Here is a 24,787-nt window from a genome sequence, read left to right as displayed (position 1 = left end):
CAAAGTGGTGGTGGTAATTTCCTGGGGGATGAAAGACATCTACCACCCAGAGGTCTTGTTGGCATTTCCTCCAACTAGGGAAGATATACTTTTTCAGCAGAAATGCTTTCCAGGCAATGTTCCAGTAATGCTCACTGAGTCAGTTTCAGGTCTATGGGATATGGGATATAAAAAAAGAATCAGTAAATGCAACATTCAGACACTTGTGAATATAAAGAGGGGATATGATTGAAACATTAGTTGGTGATTTGTATTACCAGATTAATGTGGAGGATATTTTTGATAGAGCAGACTGGAACAAGGGTAGAACAAGAGACCTCTGAAAGCTGTAAAGTAAGGGGTGTGAGAAGCATGTTCTTTGCATGGAGAGTGGTAGGTGAGAGAATGCATTGTTCAAAAGTGCAGTTACTGGCAAAACTGTGGATGGATTTAAGGCATCGTTTGATTTTTTCATGAGTTGTTGACCTTCCAGTGATTTTTTTGATTCCATGGAGGTGTGAAATGAATGATAGTAATAATCCTTTCAATAGTTTGCATCTACAGTCAGTTCATGATTTATTTGTTAAATTACTTTGTTTTGTATGGTTAAATGCGAAGTCGACTGCTTCCTGAAGGCTGAGTACTTTCCATTTAACAGAAGGACCATCAATTCACATCATACCAAAACATTGTATAGGTGTAAATTTAAAGAAGCCTGTGAAATTCTTATCAACCACTCTAATCTTAACAATAATGATAGTCTAAAAATTCCAAGAATATGGTTGGTACATATTCTATACATAACCTTTTGGTTGAAGAGTTAATTAAGACTGTCCTAATCTGGGATTTTAGCTTTAAAATAACAACTGCTTATGTTAAATTATTGATTAGGCCACCAATTTGATCAGTTGATCAAACTGGTGGCCTAAATTGATTTGATCAACTGTTTGACCAAACAGTCAATCAGATCATTGTTACTTTAGCATACTGCTTGAAATTTAATATAGCTTGTATTTGTGTATATATGTGTATACTCCAGATGGGTGTCCTTAATATGTAGCTCAAAATGTTAGGAAATTAAAGTAATTATTTCTAATGCAGTTGTAGTCTCCATAATTAATTTATCGAAATGAATGCTGATCACTGTAACACTAGACGAAATGTTAACATATTCCGAAAAAGTTTTTGTTGTATTCTTAGTTTTTCCAGATTTATTCACTTTGGAGAGCAGTGACGTTTCTTGAGTTTAGATATCGTTACCTAGGCTTCTTGGAAGAGAGGATGTGCTAGGAATGTTTTTGACACTATTACTCTCCAGTTAAAGAATCAGATGGAATAGTAAACTAATTTTTGTTTGTTTGTTTTCTCCCTATCCACCTTTATTGTTTAATTGGCTTAAAAGTGAGGATATAATAGAATGATAGGAGAGTGATGAATGAGTGGAATGGCAGAGGGTTTTATAAAATGGTTTTATAAGATTGATGAAGAGGAAATTTTTCAGCATTTGGTTGGTGGTGGGGGGGGGGGGGAAACAAAGTATCTATGGAAATTGAGTAACTGTAATTGTGGTTTATGTTACATTAAAGGGAGACAGACAGGTATGTTAGAAGAGTTATGCCAATCTGAACACTTCAAGTATATTTAGAACAAAACAAAACAGAAATCAGGACAGGCAGCACATACAACTAAAACAAAACATCAAGTATTATGTTAACAAACAAAAATGCTCCACATAGATTACGGATTTTTTTCTCCCAGAGATTTCAAAGAATTAGCTGAAATGATGAAACATCTACAGTGCAACAAAAAAAAACAAGGGATAAATTTACATAAAGTCTAGCTTTCTCTAATTCATCACGACAGACACATGATGTTACCAGTAGCACACAGCAGTCCCTAAATCAACAAGCAACATCGTAGCCAATGCTCTCTTTCCATTGTCATTACGTGTTTTTTAGTTTATTCACAGAATTCTCCTGATGATGTGAATCAAAAGATTTTCACAAAATTAGTCGAGTAATCGATAAAATTAGTTTACTATCCCATCTAATTCTTTAATTGTGGAGTAAGACCTAGCAAAAATATTCCTAGCATGTCCTCTCACCACCAAAGACTACACAACGATAAATATTAGTCTTTTGAAGTGCCATATAAGCTTAGTCTGGAGCAATGATTGGTCCATTTTGGCATACATTTTTTCTACACATAGAAATTTCTAAAAGTTAAAAATAAAGATATTGTAGAGTTCAACAGAATACCTAGTGCAACACCTCAGCTGCTGATTTCATCTCCGTTGTCATTAACCATTATTCTGAAAGGTTCTTCAGATCAGCTGTAAGTACTCTTAGCCTTGGCCACAATTTTGTAGTAATGCTTAAACAAATAGCAATATTAGACTTTATGTTACACATAGAATGCAGTCTAGCCTTACTTATAAAATTGTGAGTCACTTACAAATGATGACATTTCTTTACTTTTTGAGTAATGTTGCAAAGTGATCCTAATGTTTAGTAGACCCTATGGATTTTTCCTAGTTTAGAAATAAGGAATACCTAATATAGTGAGCAAATTGGTTATTTAATTAACTGAAAAACTAGTTATTTACAGATATTTTTGATATATTGCTTTCAATAGACCAAAACATATTGTGAAATGCTAGAGATAGAGAAAGAGAGAAAACAAAAACTTCAATTCAGTTGATTATGGCTGCGTGCTTAACAGTTGCTCTCTTAAGTATATGTGTATAACAGATTAAAATTACAACACTGGACTGGAACTTTTGGGAGAGGGGCTTATATCCATTTTACTTATTATTATATATAAGTGGATATTAGATCCAGCATTATTTCAAAGCCGAATGTAGAAACTGTGAAAGTTTCGTAAAACATAAGTTGACCAGAGAGCTTACAGGAATACACTCACTTGCATTCACGAGTTACCTTAGCGCAGACTACTTAGAAAACATAAACAATGCTTGCTCATTTATATATTCACTTTCTCATAGAAAGTCCATTTTGATAAGGTTTTACTGGCCTGTGATAGCTGTTTCGAACTAGTTGGTTCTCCTCAGAGACACGCAGAAACCTTAAGAGAGCATTAACTCTCGTTCAGTACTTAAGCAGTTATGTTATGTCGAAGGTGTATTTTTCGTAACCGAACGCTCGGTCAATGTGTAAAAGTATTTACTAAAATAAAGAGCCAAAAGGCTTCAGTTCGGTGATGCAAATTTATATAAGTAAAGTGGATATTAGATCCAGCATTATTTCAAAGCCGAATGTAGAAACTGTGAAAGTTTCATAAAAATAAGTTGACTAGAGAGAGCTTACAGGAATACTCTCTGGTCAACTTATTTTTATGAGATTTTCACAGTTTCTACATTCAGCTTTGAAATAATGCTATATCTAATATCCACTTATATAATTTTACATAGCTGAACTGAAGCCTTTTGGCTCTTTATTTTAGTAAAAAGAAAAATTATAATTTTTCTAACTTTGGGAATAGAAAGTCCATCATTACTATTCAGATTTGGTTGTCTAAAGAGTAGCTACTGTTGCCAATCTCATGCTGAGCCAAACTGGAATTTATGTGGTTTTATATGGTGAATATGCTTTGGATATTTCAGATATGTATTTTTCATTTGACTGAAGCAAACAAGTTTGTATGTGTATGGTGCTTCAGAACTATTGGATTGAGGCAAAGGGTAAAGTTTATGCTTAATAGATTTATGCTTTCTTTTAGCAATTATAAATCTTTGAAAACTTAATAACTTATCTTCCAAATCCTTTGGCAGCTTCTGTGCGATTTTCGTTTTTAGGTGAAGCACTAAATTTTTCCTTTCCATAAACTGGCTGCACCAACTACTGTAGCTTTGAAGTTTTTGCTGTCCTTTTTATTTGCTTTGCCCCACTTCAAAGCAAATAAACGAATATTATTTCTCATTATAATGAGTCCATTTTGGTGATTTTCTCGAATCCAATCCGCAACATTATTTTCCAGAATAGGCCACTTACAAATTTCTTTCCATAATGCGCACTTATTTTTTGGCATTTTCATTATTAAAGTTTCATTTTTTCTCCAATCACGAACTAGTTTTTCATTTACTCCGAACTGACGTGCAGCAACACAGTTAGGTATTTTCTTTTGTAAATTTAATCACTTTGCACTTAAAACTCGCGTCATATTTCATTCCTTTAAAAGGAGCTATTGCACTTTAGTTCACTATTGGTCAACTGGTCGATACGAAAAAGAAATTTTTCGAGTCGACTTATACGACGAGTATACTATAAAAACTCAAACTGCCATATTGGTTGTATCCAGGTATATTCCGACTTGTATGCTGGAATATATGGGATTTCTTGCCCTTCTTAAGTATAAATTGAAAATAGGATAATTTCTCAATTGCATGATGAATATCATTGAGATAAGGAGAGTGGAAAAGGTTGCACAGAAGTGAAGTTGTCTCTGGAGCAGTTCAACTTAACTATCAGAGAAATTCTATCATGATTAGCAAATCCTGCAACACACTCCAATTCAAGATCAGTACTATCAACATAAGAAGCCTGAATGGCAAAGAAATGAAGCTGGTTGAGGAATTGGATAAGTACTAGATAGACATAATAAGGATGACTGAAACAAGACAAACAAAAAAAAAAAAAAAAAGGAAAAGTTCGTCCTGGTTGGGGATCTAAATAGCAGCAGGAAATGATTGTCAGAAATACAAAAATATTTTGGGAAAATCTGGAGAACAGAGCAAGGCTAATAATAATGGCAAATGCCTGTTGGATTTCTGCTCAGGACATGGACTGGTTATTACTAACACAATGTTCCAACATAAAAATGTGCACAAATTCAGATAGAGAGAAGAGGCAAGGAATAAGAAAAGTCTCATTGACCATGTTATTCTTGATAGTATTGTTTTCTCAGTGGTGCAGGCCACTAGAGTGTACAGAGGATCTGAAATTGGAAGTGATAACCATTTAGTCTCGAACAGAATAAACTGAATTTCATATTGAAAAGAAGAACATGTAAGAAAGCTTTAAAGTGAATAAAAGTTTAGCAGCTCTCAGATGTGAACTGTAGGCTAAAATACACAAACATTTAAGTTTGTGTATTTAAGAAAACATGAAAGAGTTTGAGAACAAAAACAAAACCTTGAAGATTCATTGGCATATCCTGAAGAAATATAACCTTGATTCAGTCAGAGAGGCATGTGGTGAGGTTGTCCTGCAAGGATCGAAAAATCAGAACTGCTGGTGGACACAGGAAGTTGAAGAGGCAGTGAATGAAAAGAAGGAAGCATATCAAAAATTCCTGACAAACAAGTCAGCTTGTCCTCTCAACAGAATACAGAGAGAAATGTAAGAAAGCTAAACACTGTGTAAAACTAGCTAAACAAAAGTCATGGGAGGACTTTGGCAAGGACATAGAAAATAAATATCAAGAAGGTGCCAAGATATTCTGGAGGTTGTTGAAGAAGCTCAGAAATCGAGGAAAGCGTTCTGTAAAAGGAATTAGAGATGATAAAAATGACAGGAAAACGGGAGAAAAAGATATCCTTAGTATGGGGTAGTTACTTTGAAAAATTGCAATATATAGTAAAAGCTTGAAATGTGGAAAGGCAGCAGAAGTAGATGGTATTTGACCAGAAACTCTGAAGTATGGAGATATAAAAGTCTTACAGTGGCTGCACTGCATAATTCAGTAGGTCTGGACAGAGGGACGAATCCCAGATGAGTCAAGTAGAGCTCTCATAGTACCCATATATAAAAATTGAAATAAACCTGAATGTGAGAATTACAGAGATATTTCCCTACTGAGTGTTCCTGGTAAGATTTATGTAACTATACTTGAGAAATGCTTCAGAAGGATTGTGAAAGGGAAACTTGGTGAAGAACAAGCAGGATTCAGTCCAAATAGAGGTTGTTAGGAGCAGATTTTCACCACGGTGCCAAGAGAGAAGGTATTCAAAATGCTACAGTTGTATGGTGTCAGTGGAGCATTATATCAAGCAATACTTAGTCTTTATTTGAGTTGTAAGTCAGCAGTTTTAATTGAACGAAGTACATGAAGAGAGTTTAATGTTAAATCTGATGTCATACAAGGATGTAAATTATCCCCTCTGTTATTTATTATGTATATGGATCACATTATGAAGGAATGTGCTATTAATCATGATAGCAAAATTGGGGATGTTAATCTGAGATCTTTACTTTATGTGGATGATGTTATACTTCTAAATAAATCCACTACAAGTCTGCATGATTCCCTGATTGAATAACTGTTGTAATATTGGAATTTTTTTTTTTCCCCCACTTGGCCAGACTATAATGAATTTGGTTTAATCCTTTATCCAAGTGTAAGCAAGCAGAGTTTGTGCCTGAAGTATCTGCAGGACTCAAGCAACTCGTGGTAAAAGACATATAATGCTATGTATTAAGGGAAGGGCCGCTACCCAGACCGTTTTCGGCCTTTATTGAGATCTCGTAAGTGGGAGCCAGACCCAGAGGTGGTGATACCAAGGTAGAAGCAATGGAGACAGTACAGGGTGTCGAATAGAGGCAGCCTGTTTCACAGCACAGCTTAACAAGGGTGCTCGCCAGCCATATTGCGGTAGGTATCGCCACTACGCTAACAATTCTTGTTAGTGTAGCAAGTGCAGAAAGAAGTTTTTCCCAGCTTAAACTGATTAAAAATTATTTGCAAACAGCAATGACCCAAGAAAGATTGGTTGATCTAGCAACTATATCGATAGAGGTGGACATAGCTTATAATTTAAATTTAGAAAAGCTCTAAACAGTTTTGTTGTGATATCCCCGTAGAGACTTTTAATTAATATTATTATATAATCGTTTTGCATTAATGTTTCTCTTGTAATAAAAAGTAAAATAGCAACTGGAAATTTTCTTATATTTAGTCTTATAATCCATCAGGGGCGATATGTAATTGTTTGCGTCAGGGTGCGATCTAATCTAGTGACGGCCCTGAATGGAGAAGTCATCTTTACCTATACGAGTTACCAAAAGGTGTCTCACCTTATTATTAAATTACTCTATCATCACCTCTAGGTCTGGCTCCCACTGACGAGACCTCAATAAAGGTCGAAACTGGTCTGGGTAGTGGCCCTTCCCTTAATGCATAGTATTATACATGTCCGCAAGGAGATGTGCTTTGCATTATGGGAGATACTAAGACAAGGAGTGATGAGAGCTTGGGCCACCTTTACCACGAGTTGCCTCAATCCTGAAGATACTTCAGGCATAAACTTTGTTTGCTTATACTTGGATGAAGGATTAAACTAAATTTATTATAGTCTGGCCAAGTGGAAAAAAAAAAACTTCCAATATCTTTCTCTAAATCCAGAGTAATTTAATAATAAGGGAGACACCTTTTGGCAACTCGTATAGGTAAAGATGACTTCTCCATTGCTTCCACCTTGGTATCACCACGTCTGATTTTTAATGAGGATTGTAAATTAAATATGGAAATAGACAACAGAATCAACAAACTTGGTATTATAGGAAGTCAATTGAATAAATTTATATGGAATAAGAGAGAAATTAGTGAAAACACACTAAATGAGCTGTATACAAGACAGTGTTCAAACCAATTTTAATTTATGGATCTGAGAGCTGGGATAGAAATAAAACACTTGACCAAAGAGTATAGACCACAGATATGAGTGTTTTCTGCCAGGTTGGCAGGAAAGTCACCCTGATGTTTTTTCTCTCCTCTTTCTACTCATAGTAATGAAATAGAAAAGAGTCAAAAACAGAGTTATACAAGAAAGCATGACTTATATTTAACAAACTAAGTTTCTTGCATTTATAATGTATCCATCTGCCTTTTAGCTTTCAAGATCAGTTCTGGATAGGTTAGTAATTTACTTGCAACTATTTTGAGTTGTCATATAAACAGAAATGGGAGATTTAGATTTTGATGGAAGTAATTTGCATGATTGATATGTCGCTTGTGCAGCCTTCTTAGAGTTTTAGAGAACTTTATGAATGTTACTCTGTGGGAGAAGAATCAACACTGGCTGATTCTGTTTTTAACTGCCTCAAAAACAAACAACGTTCACAAATATACTTTGGTGTTCTTGTGAAGGATTGTGTATGTGTTCGGGGTTATCCGATATTCTGGTAGGCATATATATATATACATATATACAGTGTGTAAGTTCGATTGTTGGTGATAGCAAATGATTAAGCATCTCTATCTAATGAATCAGTATATTTTGAAAAGTAAAGCCCAGTGGAGTTACGAATTTTAAAGTCTCCAAGGAAGAAGTGACTATGGGAAGAAATGATCTATAGAAAATTAGCATTTAAATGTAATTTCGAAACTCCCTGACATGGTATTATACACTGGTGTCCAAATCCTAAGAACAATCACTATTTCTGAAGATTACAACCACAAATTCAGATGAATCAGCTTGTGGCACATTTTAGTACTGACGATTTGGAGTAGAAAGCAGGTACACATTCAAATTTTCAAATTATATGCAAGGGGTAATGTGGTAGCATTCAACAAGATAAAAGGTTCTGCTTAGTGAATTGCGCTTCAAGAAAGCTGTTTTCATGAAGGTATACAGTTACAACAATCTTGGATGTATTGTAATGTCTCGAAGACATCATCTAGATGATTTCACGTGGGGAAGACTAATTGGAAAGCATGAAAGGCCTTAGAATTACTGATATTGCTAGAGAGTTTGGAATCTCACATAGTGTTGTATCCAGGCACCTTTTCAAACTAATGGAATGTGTTCCAGATGTTTGCTAAGAGGTTGCCCTTGCTCTACCATGGAACATGAAGACAGATTTTTTGTTATAACAGCAAAAAGTAATTGATGCACCACAGCAGGCCAGCTTGCAAGTCGATTCCAGTCAAGCACAGGTATGTGAATATCTTGACAGATTGTGGCAAGATCAAGATATCTGCAACAAGTAGGCCTCTATACTCAAAGGCCTGTAGTCTGCACGCAGTTCATCATGGTGCACGTTTTCAGTGTTGTTGTATCCATAAAATTTGGACAGACCCCCAGTGGACTAATGTGCTCTTTGCAGGTGAGAGTTGTTTTAGTCTGTCCTCCAATTCTGTGCAATACTTGATCTGGCATGAAAGTGGTACTTCTTGCCATCACGAGCATGTTCTTGAAAGGGATAGATACAGAAATGCTTGGGTAATGATACTGTAGGTGAGGGATTCATTTTTATGGATAACATAAAATTTTTATGGATAACATAACACATTGTACACAAGCAGTGCAGATACTTCTGGAGACTAAGGATATTAATGAAATTGAGTGGCCAGCACGCTTCCCAGATCTGGACCCTATAGACCATGTTTGGGATGCAATAGGGAGATGCATTGCTGCTCGAAATTTGTCTCCAAAAACAAATAATACTCTATCCTTGCTCTAAAGGATGAGTGGACCAATTAGCCTCAAGAACTCCTGAATCACTTGTTGCTAAGCATGGTACGATGACATGAGAGCTGCATCGTAGTTCGGGGCATGCATATTCCATACTGAAATATCTCTCTGCATAGTTTTCTGGAAGTGCTGTACATTAATTCCTTAACTATGTCCTTAGGAAATTTGTAACTTTTTCCAGAAACATATTGCAATTTCATTTGTATGAAATTTTTACCTTTTTTTTTGTGTAATATAATTTATTAGTATTTTGGCAGTAAATTTATATCCACATTTGGCTACAGTTATGAAATTTTTTCATATACAGGTAAAAATCTGGTTTGTCCTTAGCTTTTGGACACCAGTGCGTGTGAAGTGAACATGTGCACAAATGCAATCAACCAGATAAAAAGAATCAAAGAGAAGTAAATGGGAAGCTGATGTGAATGCTGCACGAAGAGGGTGATTTGTGAGAATTTAGTGCGGTTTTGCAGGATGGAAATGAACATAGAGGAATACCTCGATTACTGGTTTGTAATTTGATACCAAAATTACAATTATTGTGCTCCAAATTCGAATTATCGCTGCCGCAAGATGTAGTTCACTACATATGCACCCAGTTCAAGTCGCCACTCTCCAGGTATCGCTCTCTTATAGCGCTTCATTTTTATCCGACAGCACCTGCTCACCAGTAACTGTCCATCTTTGCCTGAAGTACGTGAATATTTATTTCTCTTCTATTTACCCCTTCAATGAATGCTAAAAGAAACAAGGATGATATCAAATCTACAGCTATCAAGAAGAAACGTAGAGTGATCAGCTTAGAAGATAAATTGCATATGATATATAAGTATGAAGCAGGCATAACCCAAGCCAAAATTGCAAGAAAGTATGGTCTAAATGAATCAACTGTTTGCCATATTTTAGACCATGCTGCAAACTATAAGCAACTACGACAAAGTGCATCAACCTCGTCTGGATCCGAAACTACGAGAAACAGAAGCCATCTTATGATTGAAATGGAAACGCTATTGTCAGTGTGGATAGAAGATTGTAACCAAAAGAGAATTCCTCTTAGTCAAATGACTATAAAAACAAAAGCATTGAATTTGTTTGAAACTTTAAAAAGAAAACAATTAGAAAGCGAAAATGATTTGGCGTTAGTAGTGGAAGAAACTTTCTCTGCAAGTTCAGGGTGGTTTGATCAGTTCAAAAAGAGATCGAGCATTCATAGTGTTTATGCACAAGGTGAAATTGCAAGTGCCGATGAAAAAGCAGCAGTTGGTTTTCCTGGTAAATTGCAACAGATCATTGAAGAAAGAAATTATACTGATGATCAGATATTTAATGCTGATGAAACAGGCTTATTATGAAAAAAAAAATGCCCACTAAAACATTTTTAGCAAAAATGAAAAATCACAGCCTGGCTACAAGGTTTCGAAGGAGCGTGTAACACTTTTACTATGTGGCAATGCTTCTGGAGATTACAAGATGAAGCCTCTCTTTATTTATCGTTCACAAAATCCTCACCCACTTAGAAGTTTAGATAAAAATTTTCTCCCTGTTCATTGAAGATTCAATAGAAAAGCTTGGATGACAAAAACTATTTTTGAGGATTGGTTTAAAAACTGTTTTTGTCCTGAAGCTGAAAGGTACTGCACGTAATTAAATCTTGATTTTAATATCTTGTTGCCGGCCTAGTTGGCCGAGCGGTTAGTGTATCTGCTTTCCAACCAAAAGGCTGGGGGTTCGAATCCCGCCTTGGGCATGGATGTTTGTGATTGTATGTGAAAGTACTAGTAGTGGTAGTTGGCATTGGTGGTAGATGATGAAGGTTGGTGGAGTAGTGAGACGAAGAGTTGTAGAGCAGATGCCCTCTCTCAATGAGTCTTTGGACTCCCTGGAGGTGTGATGTTATAATAATAATAATAATATTAGATAATGCACCTAGTCATCCAACAACACTGAATGATTTGTGTGAAAATGTAAAAGTTATTTATTTACCACTTCCATCATCTAGCCAATGGATCAAGGTTTAATCGCATCCTTTAAGGCATATTACCTACGAAGAACTTTTTCACAAGCAATAGAAAAGACTACAGGAGATGAAGCTATACCCTGTACAGTGGAAAGTATCCCATCCCCAAAATATCCCATTGTGCACATGCAAGACAAACAAGTTTTATTATATCACTAAGTAGAGTACAGGGATATTTAAAGAGGCAGTGAAGGAAAAGGAGAAATCATATCAAAAGTTCCAGGCAATTAAGTTAGCTTGTGCACTTAGAGACAAATGTAAGAAAGCTAAACACTGTGTAAAACTCACTAAACCAAAGTCATGGTAGGACTTTGGCAAGAACATAGAAAATAAATATCAAGAAGGTGGCAAGGTATTCTGGAGGTTGTTGATGAAGCTCTGAAATCGAGGAAAGCGTGCTGTAAAAGGAATTAGAGATGATAAAGGTGACAGGAAAACAGGAGAAAAAGATATCCTTCAAGTATGGAGTAATTACTTCGAAAAATTGCAAAATGAAACAAGCAGTGATGACAGCACAGGGGTAAAAAACACTGACCAGTCATGTAGTCAGGAATACATATCTATACTTAAAGTAGAAAAAACCATCAAAAGCCTGAAATATGGAAAGGCAGTAGAAGTAGATGGTATTTGACCAGAATCTCTGAAGTATGGTGGTATAAAAGTCTTACAGTGGCTGCACTGCATAGTTCAGAAGGCCTGGATAGAGGGACGAATCCCAGATGATTTGAGTAGAGCTCTCATAGTACCCATATACAAAAATTGAAATAAACCTGAATGTGAGAATTACAGAGGTATTTTCCTACTGAGTGTTCCTGGTAAGATTTATGCAAGTATACTTGAGAAATGCTTCAGAAGGATTGTGAAAGGGAAGCTTGGTGAAGACAAACAGGATTCAGGCCAAATAGAGGCTTTCAGGATCAGATTTTCACTTTACGACATATAGATTAGAAATCATGGGAATATAACAAAGATCTGTATTTAAGTTTTGTAGATCTGGAAAAGGCATATGACAAGGTGCCAAGAGAAAAGGTATTCAAAACGCTAGTTATATGCTCTCAATAGGGCATTATATCAAGCAATATTTAGTCTTTATTTGAGTTGTAAGTCAGCAGTTAGAATTGAAGGAAGTGCAGGAAGATGGTTTAATGTTAAATCTGGTGTCAGATAAGGATGTACATTATCCCCTCTGTTATTATCTCTGTGAATCACATGAGGAAGGAAAGTGGTATTAAACATGATATCAAAATTGGAGGTGTTAATCTCAGCTCTTTGCTTTATGTGGATGATGTTATACTTCTAAATAAATCTGCTACAAGTCTGCAAGATTCCCTGACTAAATTGAATAACTGTTGTAATAGATGTGGTATGGAGGTCAGCAATAACAAGGCAATGAAAATAGACAGAAGCATTGGAAATATCAACTGCATTGTGAATGGAGAACCTGTAGAGTAAGTAAAACATTTCAGCTACTTAGGCTCGATTTTTAGTGAAGATGGTAAATTAAATATGGAAATTGACAACAGAATCAGCAAAGCTTTTATGGTAGGAAGTTAATTGAATAAATTTATATGGAATAAGAGAGAAATTAGCCAAAACACTAAATTAGCTGTATACAAGACGGTTTTCAAACCAATTTAAGTTATGGATCTGAGAGCTGGATTAGAAATAAAACACTTGACCAAAGACTAGAGACCACTGATATGAGAGTCCTGAGAAAGATTAGGGGCATGAACAGATGGCATCAATAACAATATCATATTGTAAACTAGGATATTAGGAAAGAACTTGATATTGTCAGCATTCAGGAATGCTAATGCATTCCTGGATGCTGACAGGTGGTATGGTCACTTAAGCTGAATGGGAGAGGAAAGATTAGCAAAACAAATGTTCTCTGATAGGTTGCCAGGAAAACGACCTAGAGGAAGACCAAGATATAAGTGTATTCATACAATAAAAAGTGCCTTAGAAGACAGAAATATAAGACCTGATAATAATGGGGTCTTGACAGGTAATTGACTGATTTGGAGGAAAATTGTAGATAGATAGTTAGTAATAATGCAAATTTTTCATGTAGTACTATCATATCCTGTACACCCCTTGAGGGTATATATCAGGAATTTCATGATGATGATGATGACATTTGCAATCTATGTACTATATTTAGTGATAATTAGCATAATTAGAGAACGGGACTGAAAATGATCATATATAATGATATGCTTTCCCTTCCACAGATATTATACTGCTTATACACAAGAAACACAGTTTTCTTTTAGCACCAAACATCATCGTATTTAACTCAATACATATGTCCTAACATTCTCTTTGAAATTTTCAGGTGCAGAAAATGCATGGTAAGGCCTGTTTATAATGCAGTCATTGAGTGCAAAAAAGCAAACAATTTATTAAGCAAATTTAGATGTATATGTATATATAACCTGAAATCGGTTTGAATTGCATTTGAGATTTTCTATATCATTAAGACAGTTCACAAGTGCTGATTTTATAACATTCTACCAAAAAACAATTGAACTAACATATCCTCTCAACTTTGTGAAAATCTGCCCACCTAACATCGAAAGGACATACATATAGTAACTTGAGTTCCTGTGGACAGCATAACACATGGGAGACACTTCCTGGCATGAACATGTTAACCATTAGGTTTTCGATGTGAAGATTTTCCCATGCGTGCAGCAATTCAGTATGAATGTTCACACAGTAAAATAAGTGAATGTCAAGGTTTGTCATTGTATTGTAATATAGTTACAATACAATTAATATAGCTTATAATTAGCTATAGCTAATTTATTTGATTTTCCCACCTTTCAGAATGTAAAAAAGGACATCAGCTATTTTCATTCTAAGAACATTTTGATTTCACTGTGTGCAAGTTGGCTATGGTGAAGTTAGATTCTAATTTAAAAACTTATTGTAAATAATGGATGTGCATTTGCTCCTTCACTGAACAAAAATGATGATTTTTTTAAAAAAAAATTTATGCTATGAATTCATTAATATAACATTGCATAAACAAATCATTATATATACATGCATATGGAAAATATTCATATTATCTACATGTATACATCCTTTGTGCCATGGCAACTCTTGGCTCATGATCCTGTCTGTCTTGATAATCACATATTTTAATTTTACAAAGTCACTGTGTACAGTAAGTTGTGGACTGTATTTATGAAGTGAATCTGGAATGTTTGCCTATTTCTGCATGTAAACCATTTCTCTGTTTTCTTGAGTCTTCATTGTTGTTTAATGTGAATTTAAACCTGCATATGCTGGAATGTGGCCAGTCATACTCCTTTCCATCATATTCAGCTTAATACTCTCTGGGAGCAATAGTGATTTGCCTATCTGTGGGGTTTCTAATCACAGTATGCTCAGTATATTTACTGCCAGGTTCTTAAATGAAACAGAACTCACTAATCTCATAATGCAACTACCTTAGCCCATACTCCTAACGGATGACTTTAATGGACATAACACTCTGTGGTTTAGTGCCAACGTGAATAGACGAGTCGTATGATTGAGCGAATGCTCGACAACCATGACCTCTACCTTATTAATAATGGCGTAAATACCTTCTTCTATATGCCTACTCACTCCTTATTCTGTGATCAATCTCCCCCCCCCCCCTACCATTTTTTCACTGCTGACATGGGATGTGATGAAAACACATATGGAAGCGATCATTTAACTATTGTTAGCACTATGTCTTGTTAGCACAGGATCGATGTCCTTGTAAACGGATGCTCATGTGGGAAATGGACCAGGCTGACTGGAATACATATTCCCATCTTGCATAATTTAAAACTGAAGCAATCAGCCAAACACCTATTAATGAAGCAGTGAATTATATCACAGATTGTACTCTAAATGCTGCCACCACAACTATTCCAAAAACATCATTCAGATTTCCACTCTATCCAAAGCCTTGGTGGAACCGAGAGTACCAAGCAGCCAAAAAAGATTAAGATATAGCATGCTCAGGCCAAAGCATGTTATGTGAGATGTCAGAGTCAAAAACAAACCTGGATTAAATTTAAATCTGATCCTGAAGCTATTGCAGACACTTTGGGATAAAACTTTGCCAGGATCTCAGCAACAGTTTCCTATCCTCCTTATTTTTTAATTTTGAAATGGAAGAAACAGTGACTAAGCTTTTGTACCAAGAGTATTGGGCTGTACAATCGGCCATTTATTAAGGAGGGACTAAAAAGAGCACTTCTCTCTAGCACAGTTGACCTTTATGCCATTCATTATGAAATGAGAAAACACCTTCCATCATCATCTGTGGGTCTTCTTCTTATAACATATTATTTACAGAGGAAGAGTTTCCAGTTTCTTGGCATTAGTCAATTGTCATTGCTATTCCAAAGCCAGGCAAGGATCCAGCCCAGGTCAAATTATCATCCCATTGTCCTGACTAGCTGTCTTTGTAAGATCTTGGAAAAAATGGTAAATGCTAGAATTTTGTGGTTCTGTGGCTTTTGTAGATACCATTTGACCTCGGACCATTTGGTCTGTTTAGAAATGTGTAAGAGATGCTTTCCTGAAACAAGAACATGTGGTTTCATTGTTCTTCGACATGGAAAAAGCCTATGACACAGAGATATGGCATATTAAAAGACTTGTTTAATCTTGGTCTGAGATTAAACAAGTCTTTTATTAAGAACCGTCTTGTTTTTATTAAGAACCTTCTGTCCAGCTCTTTTTCCCAAGTTCAAGTGGGAATCACATTATCTTGGCCATATTAGCAAGAAGGAAGTGGGAGGTTCTCAACGCTTTGTCTTAAGTGTAACGCTCATTGCTATTAAAGTTCAATTACTGAACAGCTTCCTCCCAGAGTGGGCAGTTGCCTTTATATTGGTCACTTCATAATGTACTATCACTCTTGTAACATGAGGGTCATTGAAAGATAACCTCAACAAACTATTGATCCTCTATCTCTTCATGTGCTCTTTGTCATAGATTCAGATTATCTGTAGAAAAAAATTGTCTGTATACATTTCTGCTGTAAATGCACTGTCCATCGGTCCTGATTTAAAAATGGAACATGCTATTATACCCATAGTTCCAGAAGCCCAATTTTTGGGTTTTCATCTTTGACAGAAAGCTAACTTTACACACATTCGTCATCTCCAGAATAAATGTAAAAAAGCATTGAATATATTATGCACTCTATCCTCTACAGAATCGGGTGCTGATCTGTGTTCTTTGCTCAGCATTTATCATGCACTTGTACATTCAAAGCTTGATTATGGGTCCCAGGTTTACAGTTCTGCAAGGAAGAACACAATCTGGTAGTTGGTCCCAATTAGCTATCAGTTCTTTTCACACATCACCCATTCAATGCCTTTATGTTGAATCAAATGAACTCCCTCCATCACTTCGACGAAAATATTTGTCTCTTAATTATGCTTTAAAAATAAAGTCTTCCAGATCATCCTTCATGGGACTAGTCTCCTTTCTCTGCATTGGAAGGTCCTGTATCATACATATCAGCCTGCCATCCATTTTTTTGATATGCATATTGAAGAGGTCATGGAACCTGCTAGTATGAGTGACATTACCTGCACCGAACAAAACGCATTCCTCCATTGCAAGCATGCACCCCATCCTGCAAACTCTTGCTTCATCAACTATGGACATCTCATATGTCTACCTTCAATTCACACAGAGCAGACCACTCTGATTTCTTGTCCATCTATATTGGTTTGAGATGAGAGATCTCTGTTGGCTGTGCTGCTGTTTCCTAACATTACAATCTCCAACCAGATCCTACTTGATTGCAATTAGTGTACAGTACAGTTGTACCATTCAGCTTGCACTGCATATCAAAGAAAACTCCTACCAAAAGTGTATAATTTATATAGAATCTTTGCTTTTTTTTTTTTTTTTTTTTACAGGCTATCTCCTCTCTGGTGTATAACCCACATCTATTGCCTGGTGAGGTGCTTCAACTCTTGTACAAAATTTATATTATGTTGGATTCCCAGCCACATCAGAATTAAGGGAATTGACATCACAGCTGCAAGATCAGCTCATAATTTTTCAACATATTGTTTGACAGTCCCCAATGCTGACTACACTCGGTGTATAAAATTAACTGCACAATGGCAACACTCCTCACAGGAAGCACTGACAAACAAATTTCATGAGATTAAACTTGAAATTAAGCACTGGCAGTCTAGTCATCCTAGGAACAGAAGAGAGGAAGTTTTTCTTGCTAGGCTCTGCATAGGTCAGTCATCTCACACATTCTTATTTATTAAGAACTGATCACTCTCCTTTGTGTTGGAAATGCAACATGTCTTACCATTAGTCACATTCTGGTGCAGTTCAAGTGCTTCACACAATAGAGAAATGACATGTTTACTTATCTGGCTGAGCCCTATGTACTCAGACAGATTACTTGATATTTTTAGATTTTTATAAAACATTAATTGATTCAAATACATTTGATTATGGATATGTAGATATTAAACTTTGTACATACATTTTATTTACTCATTTATCTTCTTATAACTTTGTACATATACTTCACATTATTCACTAATTTATCTCCTTGGAATTATTTATTTATTTACATATCAAAATCCTGTGTACTGCTGTAACTTGTGTCTTAGCCTGGTATAACATTTGCTGCACTTTCGCCATAAAACCCGAATCAGTCAACAGAATGGCATGCTGATCGACGTTCCTTTTTTGTGACACACGTGTGTGTTCAGAGCTTGTTTACAGGTCCTGGGTTTAAGTTCTGCAAGGAAGAACATGCTCTTGTGATTGGACCCCATCCATCATCACAGTATTTGAATAGCCACTGATTATTTTTTCATCCACTCAAAGTCTTTATGTTGAATCAAATAAACTCCCTCTATCACTTAGATAAAAATGTTTTTCTCTTAATTATGTCCCAAAAATAAAGTCTCATCTAGATCATCTTACATGGACTAGTGTCTTTTCTCTATGTTGGAAGATCCATTATCACACATTATACTGCCATTTGTCCTTTTGGTATGTGCATTAATGAGAATAGAGAAGCTTTTGGCATGAATGCTGACAACATTATCTGTCATAAACAAAAACAGCATTCCTCCATAGCAGGCTTGCACCCCATCCTGCAACTTCTCACTTTTTTAACTACAGAAGTCTTATACAACATCATCTGTCTACCTTCAATTGTTTAATGCACACAAACCAGCCTACTCCGATTTCGTACACTTCTATGCTGATGGTTCAAATCAGATGTCTCTTTTGACTATGTAGCTATGTTTCCTAATATTACTATTTCCAACCAGATCCTACTCAGTTGCAGTGATTATGCAGCAGAGTTGCATGCTATTCAGCTCTCACTTGTACATATAAAAGAAGACTTCTACCAAAAGTATGTAATTTATATAGACTGTTTGAATTCTTTATAGACTCTCTCTTCTGTGGTGTATAATCCACATCCTCTGTTTGTGGAAGTGTTACAACTTTTGTACAAAATGAAGACCCTTAATTTTAATGTTTGGTTATGCTGGATTCCCAGCCACATTGGAATTAAGGGGAAATGACATTGCAGCTGCTAGATCAGCTCATATGTTTTTGACATACTGTTTGATGGTACCATATACTTGAGTGACTATAAACAGTTTATAAAATCATAATTAATTGCCCAGTGGCAACACTCCTAGAAGGAAGCAATAACAAACAAATTGTATGAGACTAAGCATAAAATTAAATATTCACAGCCTAGTCAACATAGGAACAGATTAGTGGAAATTGTTCTCGCTAGACTCTGCATAGGTCACAGTCATCTTACACATTCTTATTTACTGAGGGCTGATGACCCACCTATGTGTGAGAAATGCAAAATCCATCTCACCATTTGTCATATCTGGTGGAGTGCTGGCACATCACCCAAGAGAGGGTAAATTTTTTTTTTGCTTGGTTAGAAAGTAAATTTATTATTTCTATTATTATAATTACGGCTATTATAGCCTGTTTTTGTTTAGGAGTGACCCCTATTTTAAATACATTGGCTATAATTACTTCCTCCTCACCCCCCCTTGTTATAAACAACCTTCAGCAGGATCATGAAATTGGATTACATTCTAGTATCAAAACAAGGCATGTACAAATTTTTCCACTTTTATTCTGCTATATTTGCCTTCTATACTCATCCATAATGCCCTAAAATATATATACCCTTTTTTGAGTAATTATAGCCAATGTATTTAAAATAAGGGTCACTCCTAAACAAAAACAGGCTATAATAGCCGTAATTATAATAATAGTGTTTAAGAGGAGTAGCATGGGAATTTTCCCAGAAACTATACCTAATTTATTATTTCTAGTCATGAAGATACTTTGCTCATAGCAGGTCTTTATTTCTTGTCAAGTTTAATCTAAATGTTAAGTTATTTGCTATTTTGAATGGAATGGAATAAACATATAACAAATTATTCTTGAAATAACTACTTGCAGTCATTAATGATTAATTACATAAAAAAGTGGATATTAAAGATACAGTATTATTTCAAAGTCAAATGTTTGTAGAAACTAATGAAAGTTTTGTAGTTTCTACAAATACATGGCTTTGAAAAATAATGTTGGATTTTTAATATCCACTTTTTCTATGTAATTTACATTGCCCAAATGAAGCAGTATGGCTCTTTAGTAAGTAATGATTAAAATATTTCTTCAAATATTTGCAGAGAAAATACGATGTTTTCACTAAATAGTTTATCTGCTGATTGTGTCTTTAGAAGGAAAAATTTCAAAACTATCGATATTATACTTTTATAAATGCAGTGATATCTTGATTATCCAACCTTCAAATTACTAAAGCATCAGTTAGCACATCCTCAAATGACTTTGTATGTCATATCACTTCCAGAACATCACTATGTAACTGTATTCAGATAATTGAGAAATTACTCTACAGTAGTGATATTGTTACTCTTTTGTGTTTGGATAGTGTTCAGCTGTGATTACAAAAGATTATGAACTTTCTCCCTTCAGTGTTAAGTGAATATATCTATTTACAATAAATAAACTCACTTTTTTTTTAGTTATTAAAAAATTATGATGCACTTAAGTGTTTACAGTAGAAAAGAAAAAGCTAAGCTATTTAAAGTGGTGGGGAAAAGATAAATAAAAAACTGAGTGTAGAATAATAAATAAGAATTAAAAACCGCTTGTGGAATATGATGAGTATAGTTATGGATGCCACTATTATTCTTTGATGTTTTGCAAAATATATTAGTAAGCAGTCTTTTTAGAGGGATTGTTCCTTAATGCTAATAGATTATCGTATTAATAGATTAATGCTAATCCTGTAACACTATTTGTTGCAGGATTAGATATGTTGAGTACTCATCTTAAAGGATTTGACTTATTGCTATATTTTTAAAAAAATTATGAATTTATTTCAAAGATTAATGAAACATTCATCTGCTGCTGCTGTTTTTACACAAGAAACTTTCTGTTTTGATGAATGCATGAAACTATTTGAATGGTGCTGGAGGTGTGTAAGCTATTTTGCTTTCAGTTAGCCATCTGTTACTTCCGTTACTGATGTTTGTGGAGGAGAGAAGACCAGATGTATTAATCTGACATGCCTATATAACATAAATAACTTGCATTTCATCTTCTTTAGTAAACCATTCTGCAGGAGCATGTTTGCAGCATATTTATGAAGGCACAAATTAGTTTATAGTATATACAATCACTTTCCAATGTCTATATTAAAAAAAAATCAAGGATATTATAATAATCAAATCTGACAGAGGCAATTCATCAATGATTATAGATACAGCTAATTACATGGCTAAGATTTTTCTCTTGTTCTTGGATTCTTATTATACTCCATTAGATTATGACCCTACTTGGAGAAACCACGAAGAGATCAAAATCTTTTATTCAACATTCTCACTTGGCCCACCTATAGATCTAAAGAAAAAGTTGAAAGCAGTGCACTCTTTAACCCTGCAGTTAAATGGACCACCAAAGGTACACAAGTCTGGCATTTGTCTTAAGCTAATCTTCGATGGCATTAGTTCGCCTACTTATCTTTTATCAAAACATCATGCCAATCTTCTAATTAACCGCATCAGTACGCATAGACTCCATCATTAAGAAATCACAACCCGTTAGACAAAAACTATACGAAATTTTCATCTCCATTAGATGGAAATATCTTTATGATACCTTGGTTCACAAATGTCCCGATTGATGAAGTCACTTAACTTATTGATGATTTGTTCTCTTCTGATACTTCTCAACTTTTCAAACATTGTTTCCATTTTAATTATTTCAGATGGAATGAGAATATTTACAAGCAGCTATCCGGCCTTACAATGGGAAGCCCTCTCTCTCCTCTGTGTTCGCTCATTCATGGAAAACTTGGAAAAATGTTTCCTTACATCTACAAAAAAAAAAAAAATCAATTTTGTGGATATATGTAAATGACGTCTTTATCAAAAATTCACTTTAAAACTGGAAAATAAAGGCAAACTACATTTTCTAGATGTTTTAATTTACAAAAAAAAGCTGAAGGAGGGTTCTCTCTTAGTGTATATTGCAAGCTCACTCATACAGGTCATTACCTGCACTTATTCTCATTGCATCATATATCACAAAAACTAGGTATTATACATACTGTCAGAAAAGGGCAGTCTCTGTTATAAGAGATGAAGAAAAACTAAAGGAAGAATTAGTCCCCTTTCCAACTACTTGTGTGCAACAGATATGCTAAGAAACTCTGACAAAAATTTACTATTCTCTACTCTTGCAGCAAAATCTTGACATTCACTACAAAACTTTAATTTCTATCCTTTACATTTCTCAAGATTGCTATTCATGTTCAAGCCCATTTTGTGACTATACAAGATTTACTTTGTTTGCCTAAAGACCCTTTTCTACAAACTTCTTGGGGTTTATGATATTCCATGTTCTTGTGGCCTTTCATACATAAGACAGACATCTAGAAGTTTTGAAATAAAAAAGAAAGAACATATTGGAAATGTCAGTAACAACAGAGAAGATAGCTCGGGCCTAGCTTTTAATTTTATCCCCACACATAAATCATAACATTGAATGGAATAAGATCTCCATTCATTTTGCTGCTTATAACATAAATGTATCTACCATGGTCATTTGTTCACAAGGCACACTCAGTTTGAATCAAGAATTGATCCTGTGTGATATTGGGAAATCACTCATTAGATGTTTCCACATGTCAGACTTTTCAGCTGCCTATTTGCACATGTTACTGAACGATAGCTAACTCATTTCAGCTTCCTTATTCTATGTTGTTTTACTTATATTGTAATGGTTCCTACATGTTTTTATGTATTTTAATAATGATATGGTTCATATTAGTCGTTTATTGTATTTTTGTTTGTTCTAACCTGGAAGAAGTCACAATTATCTGTGGAAAACTAGTAGGTTTTCATTTTTATTTTGCTACAGCCAAAATAAATCCATTGTATTTCTTTTTAGAGTATACAACAATGACTTTAAAATTAACAATTTTGTTCTCACTGCTGAAAGAGTTAAATTTCATGTTGAAGACAATGAAGTCAGCTTCAAATAAACATTTAAAAAAGATACTTATACATTAATACAATGCTCTATTTAAATTCATGTATTAATTATACACATTGCTAATAATACTTTTAATGGCTTTCACATTTTATGTAATGCATATTGATATGCTGTTCAAAGTATCTTTTAAGAACATATCAGAGATATGTTCTTAACAAGAAAACCTACTTAAGAATAATGGGTTTCTTACTTTTGTGGAAACATTCCAGGAGATCGCCTGTGTGAGATTTTGTATGATATTATACTGATATTCAATTGTCATGTTCTTGTGGAAGGAAATATTTTGTACATATTTAAATATAAACAATATGCTTAACTTGTTTTCAAATATATATATCCTTATATAGTTGGCATCATAAGCTTTAAAGAATAAAAAAATCCTCCTTTATAACCTTTTGTTGTGGATTATTATCGGGATCCACGATACAAGGTTATGTCTTTGTTTGTTATGTTTTTGCTTTCTTTATATAGAAGGCCATTGAATTTCTTAATATTCTGGAATAATTTTGTTTCAACCCAGTATATTGACCATCTACTGATGCTACATTTACATTGAAACTATTGTTAGTATAATTTTGCACTTAATGCTGTATATACAAATCTTAATTTTATTACGGTATGATCATTTTCATTGGTAGGCCACAATTAAGTTTTGAAAGAAAATATTCATTGTTTGTTGAGTTTAAAATGATGTTGCATTTTTCTTTGAAAATTTTTTTCAGAACTTTATCGGCAGTCATTTCCCAGCACTGAATCTTTGGACCGTTCTGTTACTATGAAATCTCGAGATTCGGGTGCTCCTCCTCCTCTGCCCCCTTCACGACATGAACGTGAATCCCATGTTGGCATTGATCTGACATTCCCTCCGCCCTCTCTGGCTTCCTTCTCTGGCAGTGCCTCTCCTCCTCCTTCTTATCATAGTCAAATACACTATTCACCTCGCCTTCCTCCTCACCCACTTCCTTTACCGTCTTCTCTCTATGCCACAGGCCGTAGAAGACCAGGGCCTCCAGAAAGGGCATTGCCATTTCCTCCATATGAACTGAAAAAGTCAAATAGCCTCAAGTCATGTGGAATGGGAATGCCATCCACTCCATCAGCTCCCAGCCTCAGCCATCCTAATCCTGGTCAAGGGTCAAGAATAACTGATGATCTTGATGCCTCAGACAGTATTACAGATGATGATGACACAATTTCATCAGGTCTCAGTGGTGAATAATCATTCAGCTGTTTAGATAAATAAATCTAAATGTTTTAAACAAATTTTCTTGGCTATTAACCTTTCTTCTCTCCTTGGCATGTTTATTTTTCATGCATGATTTCTATGCATGATTTTATTAAAATTTGGTTCTCTTTATGTCCATATCTGTGACATTTTGTATTTGCATCCAAACTTTTTTAGTTTCTTTTATTATTATTATTTTTTATTATTATTTACTTGCTTTCATTTTCTATATTTTTTCCAAAAAAGCATGTCATGCATTTTCTTTTGTTCATTTTTTTACTATTAATTACGATGTATTTTCTTTTGCAAGAAATTTTGGTTAAGCATTTCTAATCTAACTTTGATTCGTTTCTTGTTTATTGCTGTAATGTTATTTGTTTCACTGCTGCTAATTAATGTAATTGTTGATACTAGGGGAAAAGATACAGTATTTTGTAGTATACCTAATAAAAGAAGTATAAAAATGTTTACTTTTCCAACTAAAGTGATAGGGAATTAATAGTAATATAATAGTGATACATAT

The 24,787-nt window shown here is 34.8% G+C and overlaps 1 protein-coding gene across 11 annotated transcripts in view; it reads left to right on the top strand.

Annotated features, from left to right (window-relative positions):
* Positions 1-24,787, top strand: part of RhoGAPp190 (Rho GTPase-activating protein 190) — a 723,033-nt gene that overhangs the window by 394,238 nt on the left and 304,008 nt on the right. For 9 of the 11 annotated variants that reach the window (XM_090410500.1, XM_090410499.1, XM_090410504.1 and 6 more), the window contains one exon: positions 23,762-24,250. The exons of the other annotated variants lie outside the window; for them this stretch is intronic. In XM_090410500.1, coding sequence (XP_090266626.1) covers positions 23,762-24,250 — 489 coding nt within the window. The remainder of the gene's footprint in view (positions 1-23,761; positions 24,251-24,787) is intronic. 11 annotated transcript variants of the gene reach the window in all.

This window comes from Typopeltis vanoorti, chromosome 20, assembly GCF_054136105.1.
Source record: "Typopeltis vanoorti isolate ZY-2024b chromosome 20, IOZ_Tvanoo_1.0, whole genome shotgun sequence".
Lineage (NCBI taxonomy): Eukaryota > Metazoa > Arthropoda > Arachnida > Uropygi > Thelyphonidae > Typopeltis > Typopeltis vanoorti.
The sequence above is the reverse complement of the archived record's forward strand: the minus strand, read 5'-3'. Positions and strand labels throughout refer to the sequence as shown.